Source organism: Heterodontus francisci, chromosome 13, assembly GCF_036365525.1.
Source record: "Heterodontus francisci isolate sHetFra1 chromosome 13, sHetFra1.hap1, whole genome shotgun sequence".
In the NCBI taxonomy this organism is placed as follows: Eukaryota; Metazoa; Chordata; class Chondrichthyes; order Heterodontiformes; family Heterodontidae; genus Heterodontus; species Heterodontus francisci.
In genome coordinates, this window is record NC_090383.1 from 84,535,126 (window position 1) to 84,555,376 (window position 20,251).

Below are 20,251 nucleotides of genomic sequence, written 5' to 3' on the forward strand. Positions count from 1 at the left end.
ACTCGCTCCCTCCCTCCCATCATGGTCTTTCCCCCCAGTCCCAATCTCTTCCTATTACAAGTGTCTATTTAATACAGCAGGACTAAAAAATCTGATGTATAGTTTTTGAAATAGATAAGAGGTCTCTGCCATTATTAATGTTATTTTGCTAGTGTTTATATATTTACTTATGTATATTATTTCCTTTTTGCAGGGCATCAGCAGTCTCTTCAGCTCCCTGAAAGTTGTTAGGCTTCTTCGTTTAGGCCGAGTAGCACGGAAGTTGGACCATTACATTGAATACGGAGCAGCTGTATTAGTACTACTTGTGTGTGTTTTTGGGCTTGCAGCTCATTGGCTGGCTTGTATCTGGTACAGCATTGGAGATTATGAAGTGATCGATGAAGAATTTAACAGAATCAGAACAGATAGCTGGCTCTATCAGTTAGGAGAAACTATAGGAATGCCGTATCATTTTAATATAAGTGGGACAGAAAAATGGGAAGGTGGACCAAGTAAAGACTCTGTATACATTGCCTCACTCTACTTTACAATGACCAGTCTCACCAGTATTGGGTTTGGTAACATTGCTCCAACAACTGACGGCGAGAAGATTTTTGCTGTGGCTATGATGATGATTGGCTGTAAGTACTTACAAAGGTTTTATTTTCTATAAATATGGGTGACAGAATTAGATTTCCGAACTTTTGTAGTCATGTGTTGCGTGCTAATTAGTTTATGCGAATGTCAAGGGATAAGAAAGAGAAAAAAAGAAAGGCTTGCATTTATATAATGCTTTTCATGACCACTGGATGTCTCAAATTGCTTTGCAGCCAATGAAGTACTTTTGAACTGTAATTACTGTTGTAATGTAGGAAATGTGGCAGCCAAATTGTACACATGAGTAAACTCCCAGAAACAGCAATGTGATAATGACCAGATAATCTGTTTTTGTGATGTTGATTGAGGGATAAATATTGGGCAGGACACTGAGGATAACTCCCCTACCCTTCTTTGAAATAGTGCCATGGGATCTTTTACATCCATCCAGGCAGATGAGGCCTCAGTTTAACATCTCATCCAAAACCTCCAACAGTGCAGCACTCCCTTAATAATGTATTGGAACATCAGTGTGATTTATTTTGGGGCTCAAGCCCTGGAGTAGGACTTGAACTCAGAACCTTATACTGCAGTGGCAAGAGTGCTACCAACTGAACCACGGCTGACAGTTCAGAATACAGATGCAGTGCATTCCAGATCATAACGACTCCCTGCGTAAAGAAACAAAAATTCTCATCTCCCATAGAAGCGATATGAAATAGTTAGCACCGAGTTTCATGAGAATTTATTTACAAGCAGAAACAAAACTGAAAACAAATGAACAAAAATAATCAGATAATGACTGAAACATGAAGGATTGAAGCTAAGTACCTATGCCTTTTATATTGCTGACACCTGGTTCCCAAACAAATCTGGCAACCCATATCAAATGGGCATTCTTTAGGTGGGACATCCTGCATGTTCAAATGTTATGGAATAGCGGAAGTGTGTTGGTCATTGAAACACCCATCAGGTTAAGATGGGTGTTTTCAATACCACTGCCCACATCCATCCCAGAAGTTTCCCTGAGGTACAAATTTGGAGGAGTTCTATAGGTATTGAATTCCCAAATATTTTCCACTCTCAGCTACCTAATCAACATTACGACAATGAACACTTGGCAGTCGATATCCAGGCTGTTATGTATTGGATGCCATAGGCACTTAGGTTGCTATCTTATTTTAAGGAAGCTTGATGCATTGCTCTCCTGGCTGTTGTATCTAGTTTTAAGATACTCTTTGCCCTTTTTAGTTTAGAGATACAGCACTGAAACAGGCCCTTCGGCCCACCGAGTCTGTGCCGACCATCAACCACCCATTTTATACTAATCCTACACTAATCCCATATTCCTACCACATCCCCACCTGTCCCTATATTTCCCTACCACCTACCTATACTAGGGGCAATTTATAATGGCCAATTAACCTATCAACCTTTTAATTTGTACTATGGATAAGTAAAGGTTTTTAATTACTTTCTCACTTAGCTTTCCACTCTGCTTTCTCGTTCAACCCAAGGATTATGTTAAAATAAATGAATCATGACTTCTGCATGAGAAGCGAGTACTGACCTGCACTGTCTTGTGTTGCTGGTTGCTGATCACTTACACATTGATGCAGTGGAAGTCTCTGCATTGCTTAAAAGCCATTGCATTCTGTTTAGAGGTCCAAATGGCCAGGTGGTACCATTAGTAGGAAATCCTGTAATGTGGGAAATGTGCAAGGCAGTCTTGTTTTGCTGTCATTTTTCTAAGGGCAAAGTGCTGAAGATGTTTGCCTTGCTGGATTTGCTGGATGCAGTTTTGTCCTGAAAATTCTTTGATGTTGCAGCCATTCCCTGTGGTCGTTTGAAAGATATTGAGGCATAAAAGCTCACTGTTGTGGTGACCTGTAGCAGACAACTGCAGGTCTAATTCCAGAAGACAATGCAACTCTACCTCCTCTTCCTACAGCAACAGAGGCTGAGAAAGCAGTTGTCCGATGACAAGTAGTTGTGTATAGCTCCATGGGTAATGGAAGTCCATTTCTGGTACAAGTGAACCCCCTTTACATCTTTTCACTGACTGCTTTTTCCTTCAAAATACTCAAAACACCAAGAAATGTCTATAATAATTCCAATATTCAGAACTTAGATTGTAGCAATTGAAAATATAGCTTGAAGCACTCACTCTCTGAAAGGCTGGATGTTATTGATCATTATTGCCTGGTTTCATTCATGTTAAATACGGCATCTGAGCACATGTTAATTTCCTACAAGAGCGGGAGCGCTTTAGGCTGGTGTCAAAGGCCAGCAGGAAACTACCGCACTGCGCAGTTCAAGTGGGGTCCAGCAAAATGTCTTCCCGCCCAACTTCCTGCCTCTTGTATGCCTGTTTCGTGCCACTGGAAGAGATCCTGTTAGCCAGAAAGTCTGCCTTGTGTCTAAAACCTGTAATTTACTCACTTAGAAAGGATTGCATCTTATTATGTGTACACAATGATTTGCCAACAATCAGACAGTTCCACCAGATGAGAATTAAAGACGCAATCAGTGCAGGTTCAGAAGCCAAACAGAGCAATCTGTTTTCTTGCCATTTCAGAAAATGTCTTTTATTGGAGTAGTTCAGGCCTTCTTCCGAAGGAGGAGTAGCTGGGAAGGTGGAGGAAATGATTTGGAAGAATTTATCCTGGTAAAAATACTTACACGTCATGGACAAATTATCTTGGTTTATCTGAAATGGAGTATGTGAAGAGGTTTGCATGAAACAGCCAGGTTATTGGAGAGTTATGTTGTTAGCTTACACAGTGGGAAGTATTTCTGTAAATTTTCTCCCACTTTTGGGGAACTAAAATCATACTAATCTGATTTTTATTTTATTGCTTTTTGGGTCATGGAGTTCTTTTAATGTCTTGGGAAGCTAATACTGCTAATGTGCAAAACAGACTGAAGAGGAGGTTGTCAAACTGTAATGGCACATCCTTTACTCTTCTTACATTTGTTGAGTCAATAGAACCTGCACACACTAGATGCATTTTTAAAAGTGCAGGTGATGATCAACTGTATGCACTTTGAGGTACTGGTCCTCATAAATCCATGCATAAAGCATCAAAGAGCTGTTTACAGCTGGGAGTCCTGGTCTACGAATGATTTTCATTCTCAGTTGATTATCTGTGCCAGTATTATTTGAACAAGGAAAGTAACTACAAGTATGAGTTTTGAGGGAGCGGAAGGAAGATCATACTTTAAAACTCATTTCAGGTGGCAGGACCGTATCTCCAACACAGAAGTCCTCGAGGCAGCCAACATCCCCAGCTTGTACACACTACTGAGTCAGCGGCACTTGAGATGGCTTGGCCATGTGAGCCGCATGGAAGATGGCAGGATCCCCAAAGACACATTGTACAGCGAGCTCGCCACTGGTATCAGACCCACCGGCCGTTCATGTCTCCGCTTTAAAGACGTCTGCAAACGCGACATGAAATCCTGTGACATTGATCACAAGTCGTGGGAGTCAGTTGCCAGCGTTCGCCAGAGCTGGCGGGCAGCCATAAAGAGGGGGCTAAAATGTGGCGAGTCGAAGAGACTTAGCAGTTGGCAGGAAAAAAGACAGAGGCGCAAGGGGAGAGCCAACTGTGCCACAGCCCCGACAAACAAATTTCTCTGCAGCACCTGTGGAAGAGCCTGTCACTCTAGAATTGGCCTTTATAGCCACTCCAGGCGCTGCTCCACACACCACTGACCACCTCCAGGCGCGTATCCATTGTCTCTCGAGATAAGGAGGCCAAAGAAGAAGATTATTTGAACAAGGAAAGTAACTACAAGTATGAGTTTTGAGGGAGCGGAAGGAAGATCATACTTGAAAACTCATTTCTATAACTAGGTAAAACTAACAGAGGGATTCCAACATGCAGTTAACAGTCTGTTATTGTGCCATTCGTTCGGTCAGTTGAAATAAAGGTGAAGAGGTGCAAATGGTGCCAGTTTGTATAACTGTATAAATGTGTAAATTATTTGCACTTTGCTATATTCTATATAATCTAGCATTAGAGAGTTGACAGAGTTTCTTGGGTGGAAGAGAAAAAGGGTAAGGAAAAGATAACTAATACTCCAAACCCTGAGAGGAAGATAATGTATTGAATTACTTTCAATCTGCATAATAAAGAAGCATGAACTTGCTAAATAATATTAATGATCACCTCAGTAAGGCAAAGAAATGATACCAGTAAAGGGAAGGAATGTCTAGATAGCTAAAAGCACGGGAAAGCCATGTGGTCCGAAATGAAAACAAGGCTGGGATTCTCTTTTGCGATCCCATCTGAAATTGGGAGGGATTGTCGTGAAGAGTGTGGGAAAATTCAGGGGAAGTGGCTGTAAGTATAAGGGTACCAGACAAAATAGCTATAGTTAGATTTTAAAATATATACCCACATAATTAGTGCTCATTTTGCAATGGCTATGCAAAACCAGGCCTGGAACAGTAGGGGTATTAACTCATTAACCATCCATAAGAGATTAAGATATATCATAGGTCGATAATAAATCAGTCAAAGCAGATTGTAGGGAAATAATCTGGTATGAATAGGCTTGTGCTGTGACTGTACTGGGAAGAGGGGAGGCAGTGGCGTAGTGGTATTGTCACTGGACTAGTAACCCAATGGGTATTGCTGTGGGGACATGGGTTCAAATCCCACCACATCAGAAGGTGGAATTTGAATTCAATTAATAAATCTGGAATTAAAAAGCTAGTCTAATGATGACCATGAAACCATTGTCAATTGTTGTAAAAACCCATCTGGTTCACTAATGTTCTTTAGGGAAGGAAATCTGCTGTCATTACCTGGTCTGGCCTACATGTGACTCCAGACCCACAGCAATGTGGTTGACTCTTACATGCCCTCTGAAATGGCCTAGCAAGCCACTCAGTTAGGGCAATTAGGGATAGGCAATAAATGCTGGCCTGACCAGCGACGCCCACATCCCATGAATGAATTTAAAAAAAAGATACGAGCTCTCCTGTTTAACCTCTCATCTTACACTTCCTGTAAACTGAGGCTCATTCAAAACTTTGCTGGTAGTATCCTAACTTGCACAATGTCCCATTTACCCATCACTCCATGCTTGCTGACTTTCATTGGCTCCCTGTCTGGCAATGTCTCTATTTTAAAATTGTTATCCTTGTTTTCAAATCCCTCCATGGCCTCAGCCCTCCCTATCTCAATAACCTCCACCAGTCCTACAACTTTCTGAAACTTCTAAGCTCCTCCAATTCTGGCCTCTTGAACATCCCTCATTTTCATTGCTCCACCATTGAGAGCTGCCGAGACCTTAATCTCTGGAATTCCACACCAAACCTCTCTGCTGCTCTATCTCCCCTTTTATTTTCAGTAGAGGATGAGGCCAGCATACTGGACATCCCAAGGAAACAAAGATTGAATCGGGGAAGGAACTCAGCAAAATTAACGTAGGCAAAATAGCTTTAATGAAAATAATACTGGCACTGAAGAGCGACAAATCTCCAGGAGCAGATGTTTTCCATTTCAGGAAAGTAGGTGGGAATGTTGCAGATGTCTTAACTATAATCTTCCAAAGTTCTCTTGATTCAGGAACCATTCCTTTAGATTGGAAAATTGTACATGCCACTCTGCTATTTAAGAAAGGTAATAGAGGGAAACCAGGGAATTATAGACCAGTTAGCCTCACATCTATTGTCAGGAAATTATTAGAGTCTATCATTAAAGATAGAGGCTGCAAAATTGGGCTTTGTAGCACTGCTGGAATCCCGAATATGGCAGCAGATACCCTTGTGACCATTCAGCGGTTGGAGGCAGGGACTGAGGCGGAAGCCACGTTATTAGCTAATGCTGACGGATGTGCTGGTGCCATCTTTAAAGGGCTGCCAGCACTGGAACACAGCGAAAAGCCTGCTTCAGGCCTTCTTCAGACCTGCTTCAGCCATCCCCTTGAGATGTCCGGCCAGCAGCGCAGCCCTGCCAGTTGGACAAGACCAAGAGGCCAGCGAAGCAGGCATAGTGAAGGCCAGCAGGGAAAGGTGAAGTCTTTGGTGACACCTCCGCTCTGACATCTGGAAGTAACTCATCCTCTATCTGTACACCCATGCTACAGGGTACCCTCTTCATGTTGGCGCTTGCTCGTTGTCCCCTCTGCTGCCTTCCACCACTTCCCCATCCCGAGGATGCTCCTGCAGTGGCCATGAGGTTTCTGCTATATGGATCCCTGTGGCTGCACCTCCCTCCTCCTTAGGCTCTCCTTCTCAAAGGAGGATTTGCCTCCTGAGTGGATGATGCCCATGGCAGGTGGGCACTGCTAGTCTGCAGAACCATTCTGCCAGATGCATCCTCCAAACACCCCACCCCACCCCACCCCACCCCCTCTCAGCGCCCTCTCAATGCACCGACATGCCAGCAGCTAAATTGTACTATGGAGGCTTGACCCAAAGCCCTGGCACCTGATCTCCCCCCTTCTAAATGCAAATTGCTCTGGACGTGCTCCCACTGCCTTCCTGTGAAGGCACACTGCCTCACCCAAGGCTGCCAAATGCAGCAATGACCTCAGCTACTGCCCTAATATACTGGCTGGGGCTCTAATTCCCAGTGGCCCCTGTGCACTTGCTGAAAAATTCGAATGGGCCCGTAAAATATCATTGAATTACAACTTTAATTACCTTTAACTACCTCTTAATTTCCATTTTTCCAAAAGTGCGCAACATTCACACTTGACTTGCCGTCTGTGCTGGTAAAATCTGGATCCTGCATGATGATGATTGAAGTCCGTGCTGCACCACCCCACATGAGTTTTTGGACCCTCCCGTCCGCCAAAGGACCAGTAGGAGGCCCGTCCAAGGTGGGAGCTGCCGATGTCTGCAGAGAGAGAGAGGTTGCCTCACAATGCAGGTGCCATTAAGACCAGGTTAAAAAAAATACTGGATTTTAAAATAGCCACAGCTGCCAGGCCATGATCATGGAGGAGCAACCCTTCCACTGGATGGGCTGCAGGTGTGCCAGACGGCCTTGGTGAATGTGGGGGTGGGGAAGCGTTGCCTCTCCCTGTCTTCCGCCTGGGGGCCTCCTCCTTGCTTTGGTTGTATTTCCGCTGCAGTGTGGGGCCCACCTGCTGACTGGAAAATTCCATTTCACGCGGGAGGCCCCTTAATTACCTCAATTGCTTACCTGCTGCTGGCAGGCTGGTAGCTATTCTGCCCTGACCCGGCCTTTTCGAAATTGGTTCGGGGGTGGATGGTGCTGGCAAACCAGCATGCTGACCAGCTGTGTGAAATTCCAGGCCTGCTTCCTTCCCCTTCCCTCTCTCTCTCCTCCCTCTCCCTTTTCTCTCTCTCTCTCTCTCTCTCTCTCTCTCTCTCTCTCTCTCTCTCTCTCTCTCTCTCTCTCTCTCTCTCTCCCTCCTCCCTCTCCCCCTTCACTCTTTCCCCCTTCACTCTTTCCCCCTTCACTCTCTCCCCCCTCACTCCCCCTTCCCTCCCTCCCTTTCTTCCCCTCTCTTCAACCCTTCTCTTTCTCTCCCTCCCACTCTCTCCTACCCTCCCCCTCTCTCTCTTCCCCCTCTCTCTCTCCCTCTCATCCCTCTCTCCCCCCTTCCCTCCCTCCCTTCCCTCCCTCTCCCCTTCCCTCCCTCTCTGCCCCCTCCCTTCCCTCCCTCTCTGCTCCCTCCCCCCTCCCTCTCTGCCCCCGCCCCCCTACCTCTCTCCACTACTCTCTCTCTGCCCCCCTTCTCACCCCCCTCTCTCCTCTCTCTCTCTCTCTCTTTCTCCCCCACATCTCTCTCTCTGACAGTTGCAGAGAGTGGGAACTCTCAGCTTTGTGGTTGGTCAGTTTTTTAAAAAATCTCAGCCGTCATTTTCACAGCTGACTTGCTGAGAGTGGGAACAGCAGTTTCTGAACTTCGGACAAGTTTGTGGTTTCCCAGCGGGTTCCGATTTTTTTTTTAAAAAAGCCTGCTGGTAAGTTCAGAAACCGTGATTCCCGCTCTCAGGACCTGACAGCTGTAAAAATGACGGCTGCGATTTTTAAAAAGCCTTTCTGGTCTGGAAGAAGCCAAAGGAAATTTCTGGTCCCTGAAAGTACCAGTCACGGACCTCAAAAATTTTTATCATGGACACCGGTGTCCGTGTACAGACACCTTGTCGACCCCTGCCAGGCTCTGCTTGGTACAGGTCTCAAATTTGGGGACAGAACTGAGGTGTTTGATAAAGTGGTCACCTAATCTATGATTAGGGAGAGGGATCGATGGAGGAGCGAAAGCAAGAGGTGGGAAATGGAGCAGAGACAATCAAGGGCCTTGCTTTCATTTCTCAAGAAGGGTGTGCACCCAAAACATTAACTTAATGTTTCTCTACAGATGCTGATTGATCAGCTGTGTATTTCCACAATGTTTTTCTTTTATTTCAGATTTCCAATGTGTTCATCTGTTTGGACAGAGGCTCTTGCATGCTTTTAAGTGCAAATATTTTGAGGTGCCACTACCATTTATACTCTACCAACAAGGAGTATAATTTTTTGCTCCCCACCTTCACTGCCACTCAAATACTGTTGCTACAGCATCTGTAGGTGCAATATAATAGGTGCATTAAAACTGCTTTGGCTTTAGCTTGAAACACAGAAAAAATGTATCTAATGGACAAGAGCCACTCACATTTCTTTGTCATGATTGTCAAGTATATATTCTATTGGAGTCTGGCACAACATAGCTCTTTGATCATTGTCACAAGGACCTTTAGTCCTCCTAATTTAAGAAAACTAATTCCATATTGTAAATAAATAAAATGAGAGAGTGTAGTACTTTACGGAAAATGATTGTGACTTACATAACACAGGTATTTTGAAAACAGCTATGGAATTGACTATTTTATCTTCCATAAACTACTGGAACCTGACCTGTATTTTCCTTATATCCTTCAAATAAGTTATTATGCGACGTTTTTGGATTAACAGGATGAAACTGCATGAAGCAAGGTTTATATAATTTTCATCACCTCTAGAGCATTTCCAGTCTGATTGCACAAAGCCTCTATAGACTGTGGTAACAAATGTTTACTGACCCAGTTGAAAACAATGAGAATATTATTATTATTCCCCATGATTATACAGAAATATAATTTTTTTTGTAATCATGACACAATACTTAATTTGATTTTGTCAAGTTGACATTTTAAAGTTGCAACACCAATTCCAAAGGAAAAAGAATAGCCTTTCTATAGCCCCTTTCATGACCACATGACCTCCCAAAGCACTTTACAGACAGTGAAGTCACTATTATAATGTAGGAAATGTGGCAGCCAGTGTGCGCAAAGCAAGATCCCATGAACAGCAAGGTGATAATCAGATTTTTTTGGTGTTGATTGAGGGATAAATATTGGCCAGGACACCAACTATATCTCCCCTCCTCTTCTTTGAAATAGTGCCATGGGATCTTTTACATCCACCTGAGAGGACAGACAGAGCCAGATTGTAAATGGGCTTATGCTGGATATGGACCACTATTAGGATAATCCTTTAACACACCGGAGGGAGAATTCCTCTGTGCAGTATGTGCATTAAAATAATAGCTTTTGAATTTTGTTGCATATCAAAGGAAATCTTCTCTACTGTTAAAAGTGATAGAATATTTAAAGTAGTTAGACAAAATTTGAATGGTTTTAGTTGTAGACTCACACTGACCTTTTATTATAGAAAGATGCAATTTATACTAGATTAGAATAAATATTGACTTGTTTTTTCTCAGTGCAAATTGTCATTGTCATCCATTAATGGCAATTGTGAGGGCAATAAGACTAGACTGTAAACTATTTTAACTCTTGTTACAGAAAGAACAAGCACATGGGGAAATGATTTTCTCTATTTGCTATTTATACAAACTCATAACTGCAAGTGTAAAGAACACATTTGATCAACAGAAGAGTTCTTTCCCAGTGGATGATGAAAAATAAACAGTTAATTAATATGATTCAATAGTTAGGGGAACAGCAGGCATTTCTGTGGCAGCAGCCATGACTCCAGGATGGTATTTGCCTCTTTGATGCCAGGGTCAAGGATGTCACTGAGCAGCTGCAGAACATCCTGAGGGGGAAAGGTGAACAGCCAGAGGTCATGGTACCAATGACATAGGTTGAAAGAGGGATGAGATCCTGCAGGCAGATTTCGGGGGACTAGGGAAGGAATTAGAAAGTCGGACCTCAAAGGTAGTAATCTCAGGATACTCCGGTGCCATACACCAGTGAGTGCAGAAATAGGAGGATAGTGCAGCTGAATGCGTGGCTGGAGAGATGGTGCAGGGGAAGGGCTTTAGATTCCTGGGGCTTTGGGATGGTTTTGGGGGAGGTGGCACCTGTACAAGCTGGATGCGCTGCACTTCAATGGGGCCGGGATCAATATCTTGGCGGTGAGGTTTGCTAGTGCTGTTGGGGAAAGATTAAACAAGTTTAGCTGTGGGATGGGAACCTGAGTATAGATTCAGAAGGAAGAGAAGCTGGAAATAGAAGGCAGAAAATTACTACCTATGAAAGACCGAGGAAACAAAGGCTAGAAAGTAGGCACAAAGGAGTTGTTCGGCAATTAGTGGTATATACTTAAGTGTTTGATAGGGATGAATTTAAAATGTATAAGGAATCAAGTTTTTATTTTTGTGTGTACGAATGCAGTGATGAGTGTTTTCATGTTCTCCTTCTCAGCAAATACCCCATGAATTATGATAGTGAACTTTCCGTCCTACAGCCCAGAGGATATAAGGAAGATGAGCTGAGGGTACAGATAGACACTAGGATTGATAATATCATAGCTGGTACTAAAATGCGGCTTAAAGAGGGCAGGAATGCCAGTTCACTGTTTCTGGATAAAGGGTTTTCAGATAGGATAGAGAAGGGGATAAAAAAGGAGGGAGGATTGCAATGTTGGTTAAGGAAACAATCACAGTTGTGAGGAGGAATGATCTGCTAGAAGGAGCACCAAATGAAGCCATGTGGGTAGAACTGAGGAACAAAAAAAGGGGCAAACACACTGCTGGGAGTATACTATAGACCCCAAACAGTTACAACAGGATAGAAGAGCAAGTATGTAGGCAAATTGCTGAGAAGTGCAGAAACAAAAGGGCAGTAATAATAGGGAATAACAATTATCCTAATGTTAACTGGGATAAATACAGCGTCAAAAGTATAGGGGGTGCAGAATTATTAAAATGTATTCAGGAGAACTTTATTAGCCAGTATGTAACAAGCACAACAAGAGAAGGGACAGTTCTGCACTTAGTTTTAGGGAATGAATCAAGCAGCTGGGCGGGGTGTCAGTGAGAGAGCATTTTAGTGGTTGTGATCACAGTTCAGTTAGTTTATAAATTATTCTTTCATGGAATGTGAGCATCACTGGCAAGTTGCTCTTTCCTGATTGCCCTCGAGAAGGTGGTGGTGAGCCAACTTCTTGAATTGCTGCAGTCCATCTGATGTAGGTACACCCACAGTGCTGTTAGGACGAGAATTCCAGGTTTTTAACCCAGCAACAGTGAAGGAAAAGCGATATAGTTCCAAGTCAGGAGAGTGTGATGCTTGGAGGGGAACTTGCAGCTTGTGGTGTTCCCATTCATCTGCTGTCCTTGTCCTTCTGGTTGGTAGAGTTCACGGGTTTGGAAGGTATTGTTGAAGGAGGCTTGGTGAGTTGCTGCAGTGGATCTTGTAGATGGCATACTGCTGCCACTGTGCACTGGTGGTGGAGGGAGTGAATGTTTAAGGTGGTGGATGGGGTGCTGATCAAGTGGGCTGCTTTGTCCTGGATGGTGTCGAGCTTCTTGAGTGTTATTGGAGCTGCACCCATCCAGGCGAGTGGAGCGTATTTCATCACACTTCTGACTTTTGTGCCTTGTAGATGGTGGACAGGCTTTGGAGAGTCAGGAGGTGAATTCCCAGCCTCTGACCTGCTCGTGTAGCCACAGTCTTTATATGGCTGGTCCAGTTAAGTTAATGGTCAATGGGAACCCCCAGAATGTTGATGGTGGGGGATTCAGCGATGGTAATGCCGTTGAATTTCAAGGAGAGATGGCTAGATTCTCTCTTGTTTGAGATGGTTATTGCCTGAGTTTTGTGGCATGAATGTTACTTGCCACTTATCAGCCCAAGCCTGAATATTGCCCAGGTCTTGTTGCATGTGGACACAGACTGCTTTCATATCTGAGAAGTTGCGAATGGTACTGAATACTGTGAAATCATTAGCAAACATCCCCACTGCTGACCTTTTGAGAGAGGGAAGGCCATTAATGAAGAAGCTGGACGTGGTACCCTGAGGAACTCCTGCAGTGATGTCTTGGGGCTGAGATGATTGTCATCCAACAACCACAACTATCTTCCTTTGTGATAGCTCTGAGTCCAACCAGTGGAGAGTCCCCCCTCCCCCCACCCCACCAATTCCCATTGACTCCAGTTTTGCTAGGGCTCCTTGTTGCTACACTCGGTCAAATGCTGCCTTGATTTCAAGGGCATTAATTCTCACCTCACCTCTTCAATTCAGCTCTTTTGTCTATGTTTGGACCAAGGCTCTAATGAGGTCTGGAGCTGAGTGGCCCTTGTGAAACCCAGATTTCGAATAGTCATGGAAAAGGATACATAGGCCAAGAGTAAAAGTGGTCTGGAAGCAGCTACTTGAAGGTAAATCAGTATCAGAGCAATGGGAGGCATTCAAGGAGAAGCTAAAGAGAGTTCAAAACAAATATGTTCCCACAAAGCGAGAGGGTGGGATTCACAAATCTAGAACCCCTTGATGTCAAAGAGCTTACAGAGTAGGATAAGGAAAAAAAAGCTTATGTCAGATGCCAAAAGATCAATACTGTAGAAAGCCTAGTGGAGTATAGAAAGTGCAGGGTAAAATTGAAAAGAAAATTAGGAAAGCAGAGGGTATGAAAAAATATTAGCAAGTAAAAACAAGGAACACCCAAAGATATTTCTATAAATACATGAAGAGCACAAGAACTAAGGAAAGAGTAGGGCCAATTATAGGCCAGAAAAGTTAATGGGCTGGATTTTAAGAGCTGCCGCCGATCTCGGCAGTGAGCTCAGAAAATAGCAGCCTGCCTGCTTAGGTCACAGGCAGAAGATCTGCCGCAATCTCTAGCATGGCTGCTCATTTAAATAGCCAGGGCAGCGCCCCCCCCCGCCCCCCCTCCCCACCAATTTCGTGGAGGGTTTGGGATGTCCATCCCCGGCAATGGCGTCAGCTGCCTGTGCACAGGCTCTGGTGCCATTTTTAAAGGGCAGTCAGCCCTGCTGCCCAATTTAAAATTTTAAAGTCCTACCTCCCCCCAAAAATAAATAAATAAATTTCTAAGCCCCTTTCCCACTCGCCCAGTAACAATTACAATAACAATTTTCTCTATTCCCCAAAAACACTTACCTTTTTACATCTGACCTTCCTCCCCCCAAACTGCACAAAGTTTTGAGGTTCAACCCTTCCCACCAACCCCTACACCCGTTATGTATACTTGACCCCATATCCCACCCCCCCAGCCCCCGCACTGACTAACGTACCTCTCCCCCACCCCCCGCCTCCTCACCAGTATGGCGCCTCGTTTCCCCAGACGGGGTTCTGAAGGCATAGACTGAAGATCATGGCGGGCCCTCTAGATTGCAGGTAAGTCTATTTAAATTTAATAATTTTACTCATTTGAATATTTAAACTGTAGTCCCGACGCCCGGAGGCGGGTGTGGGGTTGGGGCCGCCATGGAGCTTCGCCACTGCCTGGAAGATTGGGCCAGGCCCTCCTGGCGCCTAGGTCACTGGCGGGCTTCATCCAGAGCCATATCCAGGCCACCCCATCCCCCCCGCAATGGAACCCGACGCGTAGCGGAGAACAAAATCCAGCCCTAACGTGTGTAGAGGTGGAAGATGTGTGCATGGTTCTTAATGAATTCTTTGCATCCGTTTTCACAAAAGAGAAGGATGAAGCAGACATTGTAGTTAAGGAGGAGGAGTGTGAAATATTGGATTGGATAAATATAGTGAGGGAAGAAATATTAAGGTGTTTAGCATCTTGAAAGTATTTCAATCCCCAGGCTTGGATGAAATGTACCCCAGGCTGCTAAGGGAAGAAATAGCAAAAGCTCTGATCATCATTTTCCAACCCTTTCTGGCTACAGGGTGGCACTGGAGGACTGCTAACCTTGTAAAGCTATTTACAAAGGGAGGAAAGGACAGTCTCAGTAATTACACGCCCATCAGCCTAACCTCGGTGGTGGGCAAATTACTGGTAAAAATTCTGAGACAGCGTAACTCGTCATTTAGAGGGGCACAGATTAATCAAAGACTGTTCGCATGTATTTGCTAAGGGAAGGTTGTGTCTGACTAACTTGATTGAATTTTTTGAAGAGTTAACAAGGGTTGATGAGGGCAGCGTATTTGATGTAGCCTACATGAATTTTAGTAAGGCTTTTGACAAGGTCCCTCATGGCAGACTGCCCTGAACAAAGGGATTTCTTAGATAAATGTCGCGTTTTCTCTGGTAAATGCTGAGCCGTGAAGCAACCAAATAGTATGGACAGTTGTAATGCCAACTACAGCAGTTTCCATAAATGAGTTCAGTCAAGCTTGCTTAATTGGTACACTGTGACTTCTTTGCTAGAAGCCTTCGGGAAAGTCCTGTTTGGATAAGAAATACCATACTTTCCACTCGCATACAGAAAGCTCGGCTGTATTTCCTATAGCCAGGCTTAAGGTTTCAAAGAAATTTCCTCGTGATATTCTGTTCAATCAGAACCTTTTATATGGCAGCGTTACATAAAAATACACTGGGAATCTTACCAAAGGCTGTTGCTTGAAATACATTGAAATTTTGCAATGTAGTTAATTAGCAAGACTATCAGTTAATTATGATGCACAACTATCAGTGGAAGTTCAAATAAAATTAATTCTAAGCCAAACTCAAAGCATTTAGTTTTCGATGTATTTTGTCTCCATCGTTAATAGAAGCTTCCAAGAACTTAGTGCAATGGAACATCTATTATACTATTATGACCAAGGCGGGAGTAATGCACTGTCAATTCAGTCCCATTACTCCACAGGTCACAGCATATTATTAAAGTTTACCACCTACCACCAGCCAAATTAAACACTTTATTAACCCTCAGAATAGAACACACCAAACCAGGTATCTTTAAAGAACAACAAATTAACTATTTATTAATAAACTAAATCTTAAATAATATTGAGATAAATTTATCTCTGAAAATACTTTATAACTTCTTATTCCTCCTAACGATCATGCACACACACATACATTCAAAAAAACAATGGTTAACTAGTTTTAAAAATGATGTTTTAAATTAGAGCTGTTTCTTAGGAATAATAAAATAACTGGGTTGTAAGTCCTGGTGGGTTGTTTTCCCAGTTCAGTGAGGTGTCCCAGAGTCGAATAGTCAGATGCCACTCGACGTCTCCAGGTGAGTTTGATGGATTGGTGTTCAAGGCACTTCGGCTGCAGTAGGTGTCACATAGGTCTTTCAACAAGGAGTATAACAACAGGTCTATTTAGATTTTGAATTAGCAGTCTAACAGTAGAAACGTTACTGAATTTCCAGAACTCCCAGAAACACAAAAGGCAACAGAAAGTCACTCCTGAGGCAGAGACTTCTTGGAGACGGGAGTAAAAAGGAATTTGCTACCTCCAACAATGCAAAGATTCCTTTCAAGGGGTCTTTTCCTCTTTAGGCGAAACACAGCCTCTAGGCCAATGTAGATTTTCTGCCAAGAGAGAGAGTGACAAGTCCTTCCTTCAAGGAGAGCACGCTTTGCTGGTCTGCCAGATCAAACCGGTTCTAGCCAGTCTTACGTACAGTCAAACTGATACAATACGGCATGTGACCTCGCTTTCTCATGCTGTTGCCTAGGAAACAGGCTTGTAGCTTGCACACACTGTTTTCAGCGAGGCGAACAACTCTCAGTCTTAAAGGCACAAACAAACCCACTTCCATGACAATACACACTCCATTTTTCCGCCTTCGCAGTTACCGTCCAGAATTTTCTTGCAACAAAGTCTTTCATGCAATGTTGTTTGACTGCATGGTCTGAAAATACCAGTTTGTTTCTGTCTCAAATAATTCAACTTCACAGGCCATGGAGGATTAAATTAAATATTTGCAATTTATATTATACTTGTCTTTATTCTCATGTCTAGGTTATTGCTGTAGCCATTTAAAATAAAGTGAAGCTTTCAATTGTCTACCAATTTCCATTAATCTCCAAGAGGGTCGTCTTCATTATGATGGATAATGGAAGTTCCACTGTGCTTTGCTGCTTCCGTTTATCTCTGGAAATCAGTTGTTGTAGAAGGAATGAATATGTTTTTTATTAGATTTCTAAAATACTACTGTGACGAAAAATAATTTAAGTACAGCATTATAGACCATATTATAAAACACACAATGTTACTTCTATAATTGAGAATCTTATGAATTGTATAGTGACAGCTAAGGCTGTATTCTCGAAATATTTTTTGATTTCTCTATTATTAAAGAAACCATGAACAATTAATTTCAATTCAAAGACAAGAGCATGTTAGATGAGTTAAAAGGAGGTGCTAACCATTGATCACACGTTATGTTAGAATCATAGAATGATGTAGCATAGAAGGAAGCCATTAGACCCATGTGCATTTTATAAAGGTTTAGCATAACTTCTTTGCAGTTTTAGTCTATTCCTTTATTATTAAAGGCAAGACTCCTATATGCATTTTTAAAAACAACACAAAATTCTAATGCTGTCTTGGAATGAAATAATACTGCAGATAATAAAAAGCTTTATTTCTGTAATGTTTCTGTTGGACATTAAATGAGATATTGAATTTTAATTATTGGGAAAAAATATATAAATTGTTGAAATACTGGTTATTGAAGTGCTAAAATTATAGTATCTAGTAATTGAAATTGTCGAATGAAATCTATGGGGTTGATTTTTAACTCTGAGCTGCTTTGGTTGGGCGAGTGAAAAATGCACTCGTTGGTTTAAATTTCAGATCTGCAGTATTTTAACTCTTGTGGCTTATTTAAACGTCGCCGGTCTAATTTATGTATGGAATGGGTGTGAAGAGGGTGCTGAGTGTCTGCTAACAGGTGAATATTGCGTGGCCTACGGTTGCCCTCTGACTTCCAGGTAAGTGCCAGGGAGAGGGTTTTCAGAGCATCTCATGGGAGGGAATATCCAGGGTCGGATGGAATCTGGGAGCAGGAGTGGCTGCAGTTTTCCTTGTTGGAAAGTTTAGACTTAAACCTGACAGGTCCCTTTCTCTCTTCAGACCTACATCTGCCTAAACGGAAAGCATGTTTCCAGCTCCTTCCCCACTTAGGTCCTGGCTAATTGCTTTGGGATCCTATTGCTTTAAAAGAATCTTGATCTGCATAAATTCATGAGGTGCCCACCTGCTTTAGGTGGTTGCCTCATTTGCTCGCAAAAACTGCACGTTAAAATCCAAAATGGTTGGGATCTGAGTGGGTAAGTAACCTGTTTGTTTTTAGCTGCTCACCCATTCGGCAGAAACAAAGGCATTATCAAAATCAAACTCCATCAGTCTGAAATGTTTTATTTGTGTAGCGATTGTTATGGAAGCTGGAGGGCACAACACAGTATGTCATATTTTCTGATGAATAAAATAATTGATTTGTGGCTTTTTAATTAAGCTACTTGTGATGTAATTCACCTTTGCAAGATTTAGTAATAGTTTATTGCATGCCATAGCCTTTTGGGGATAAAGCTAAATCATAGGCGATGTTTTGCCTTAGGTCCCAAACCATCACACATTACATTCAATGTAGGAACAATGGCAACAGCCCAGCTCTTCCAGCATTAGTAAAACTGAGACAAGTTTCTTCATCATACTTCTGGTAATTTTAATTGCTCCCTGTAATTACCGGTTAGTTGAACCACATAGAGTCAGCCAGCACTGAAACAGGCCCTTCGGCCCACCAAGTCTGTGCTGACCATCAACCACCCATTTATACTGATCCTTCATTAATCCCATTTTTCCCCTCTCACATCCCCACCTTCCCTCAATTCTCCTACCACCTACCTACACTAGGGGCAATTTATCTACAATGGGCCAATTTACCTGTCAACCCACAAGTCTTTGGCATGTGGAGGAAACCAGAGCACCCAGAAGAAACCCACACAGTCACAGGGAGAACTTGCAAACTCTGCACAGGCAGTACCCAGAACTGAACCCAGGTCGCTGGAGCTGTGAGGCTGCGGTGCTAGCCACTGCGTTGCCCACGTTGCATGTTCTCTCTGATGACATGACTGCTAATTTTAGTTTTTCAATCTGTTTTATTAATTTTATTTTTAAAAAGTTACTGCTCTGATTGTTTAGCTAATTAGGACAGGAGGAGCACAACCATATACCCCAAAATATTACCAGGTTCAAGTCCAACAACAACCTGTACTTCTGTAGTGCCTTTATTGGAATAAAATGCCCCAAGGTGCTTCACAGGAGCACTTTAAAACAAAATTTGACACCAAGCCAAATAAAGAGATACTAGGCCAGATATCCAACAGCTTGGTCAAAGAGGTAGGTTTCTTCTTAAAGGAAGAAATGAGGTAAAAAGACAGAAAGGTTTAGGGAGAGAATTCCAGAGCTTGTGACCATGGCAACTGAAGGCACAGCCACCAACAATGGAGCAATTAAAATCGTGGGTGTTCAAGAATGTTGGAGGAACGCCGATATCTTGGAGGGTTACGGGGCTAGAGGAAATGACAAAGATTGGGAGGGTCAAGGCCAAGGAGGGATTTGAAAACCAGGATGAAAATTTTAAAATCAAGATGTTGCTTAATTTAGGTCACCGAGCACAGGAGTAATGGGTGAACTGGACGTGGTGTGAGTGAGAACACAGGCAGCAGAGTTTTGGATGACCTCAAATATATAGATTCCTGAGTTATTTGTTGTGGTTATGGTATTGGTCCCTGAGCTAAAAGGTTAAAGTCATTTAGTGTTTTTATTCCTGGGCACAATCCATAGATCCCTGCTGGAAGTGTACTTTGGCCAAGGACAGAATTGAATGTAATGGGCTTGTAGTAGGAAGTGTCAGCTATGGCTCAATTGGTAGCACACTCTCCTCTGAGTCAGAGGTTTATGGGTTCAAGACCTGTTTCAGAGGCTTGAGCACAAAAGGGAGTACTGTACTAGTTTATGTGCATCTTTTTGGCCTCAATTGCCCTCACGGGGAATGTAAAGATCCCATGACACTACTTGAAGAAGAGCAGGAGAATATTTATTCCTTAACCAACACTATTGCTGTTTGTGGGAGTTTGCTGTGCACGAATTGGTTGTTGTGTTTCCTACATTATGACAGTGACTACATTTCAAAAATGAAAGTGCTTAATTGGCTGTGAAGCGCTTGAGGCACTATATAAATGCAGACTTTTTCTTTTGACACTCATTGTCTAAGCTCATTTATGATGAATGGGAGAGGTACCTGATGTTGACTGCCATCTCTCTAGAGACTAGGAATGGAGAAAGAATGTGAAAATTATAAACTGCTGATCTCCCGTGACATGGCTTATGGTAAGTCAGAGGGTACATTTGTTTTATAAAGATTGTATAAACATTGTACGATGTAGCATACAGTATATTTTTAGTTGTTGACATGCAGCTGTGTGTATCAGGTATGGCGCTTTAAGGCGACGTGGTCTAATTACTCTGT

General features: G+C 42.9%; 1 protein-coding gene across 1 annotated transcript in view; it reads left to right on the plus strand.

The window, feature by feature from the left end:
- kcnh1a (potassium voltage-gated channel, subfamily H (eag-related), member 1a) overlaps positions 1–20,251 on the plus strand; it is a 339,143-nt gene that overhangs the window by 89,543 nt on the left and 229,349 nt on the right. Inside the window, exon 7 of the mRNA XM_068045094.1 lies at positions 194–623. Coding sequence (XP_067901195.1) covers positions 194–623 — 430 coding nt within the window. The remainder of the gene's footprint in view (positions 1–193; positions 624–20,251) is intronic.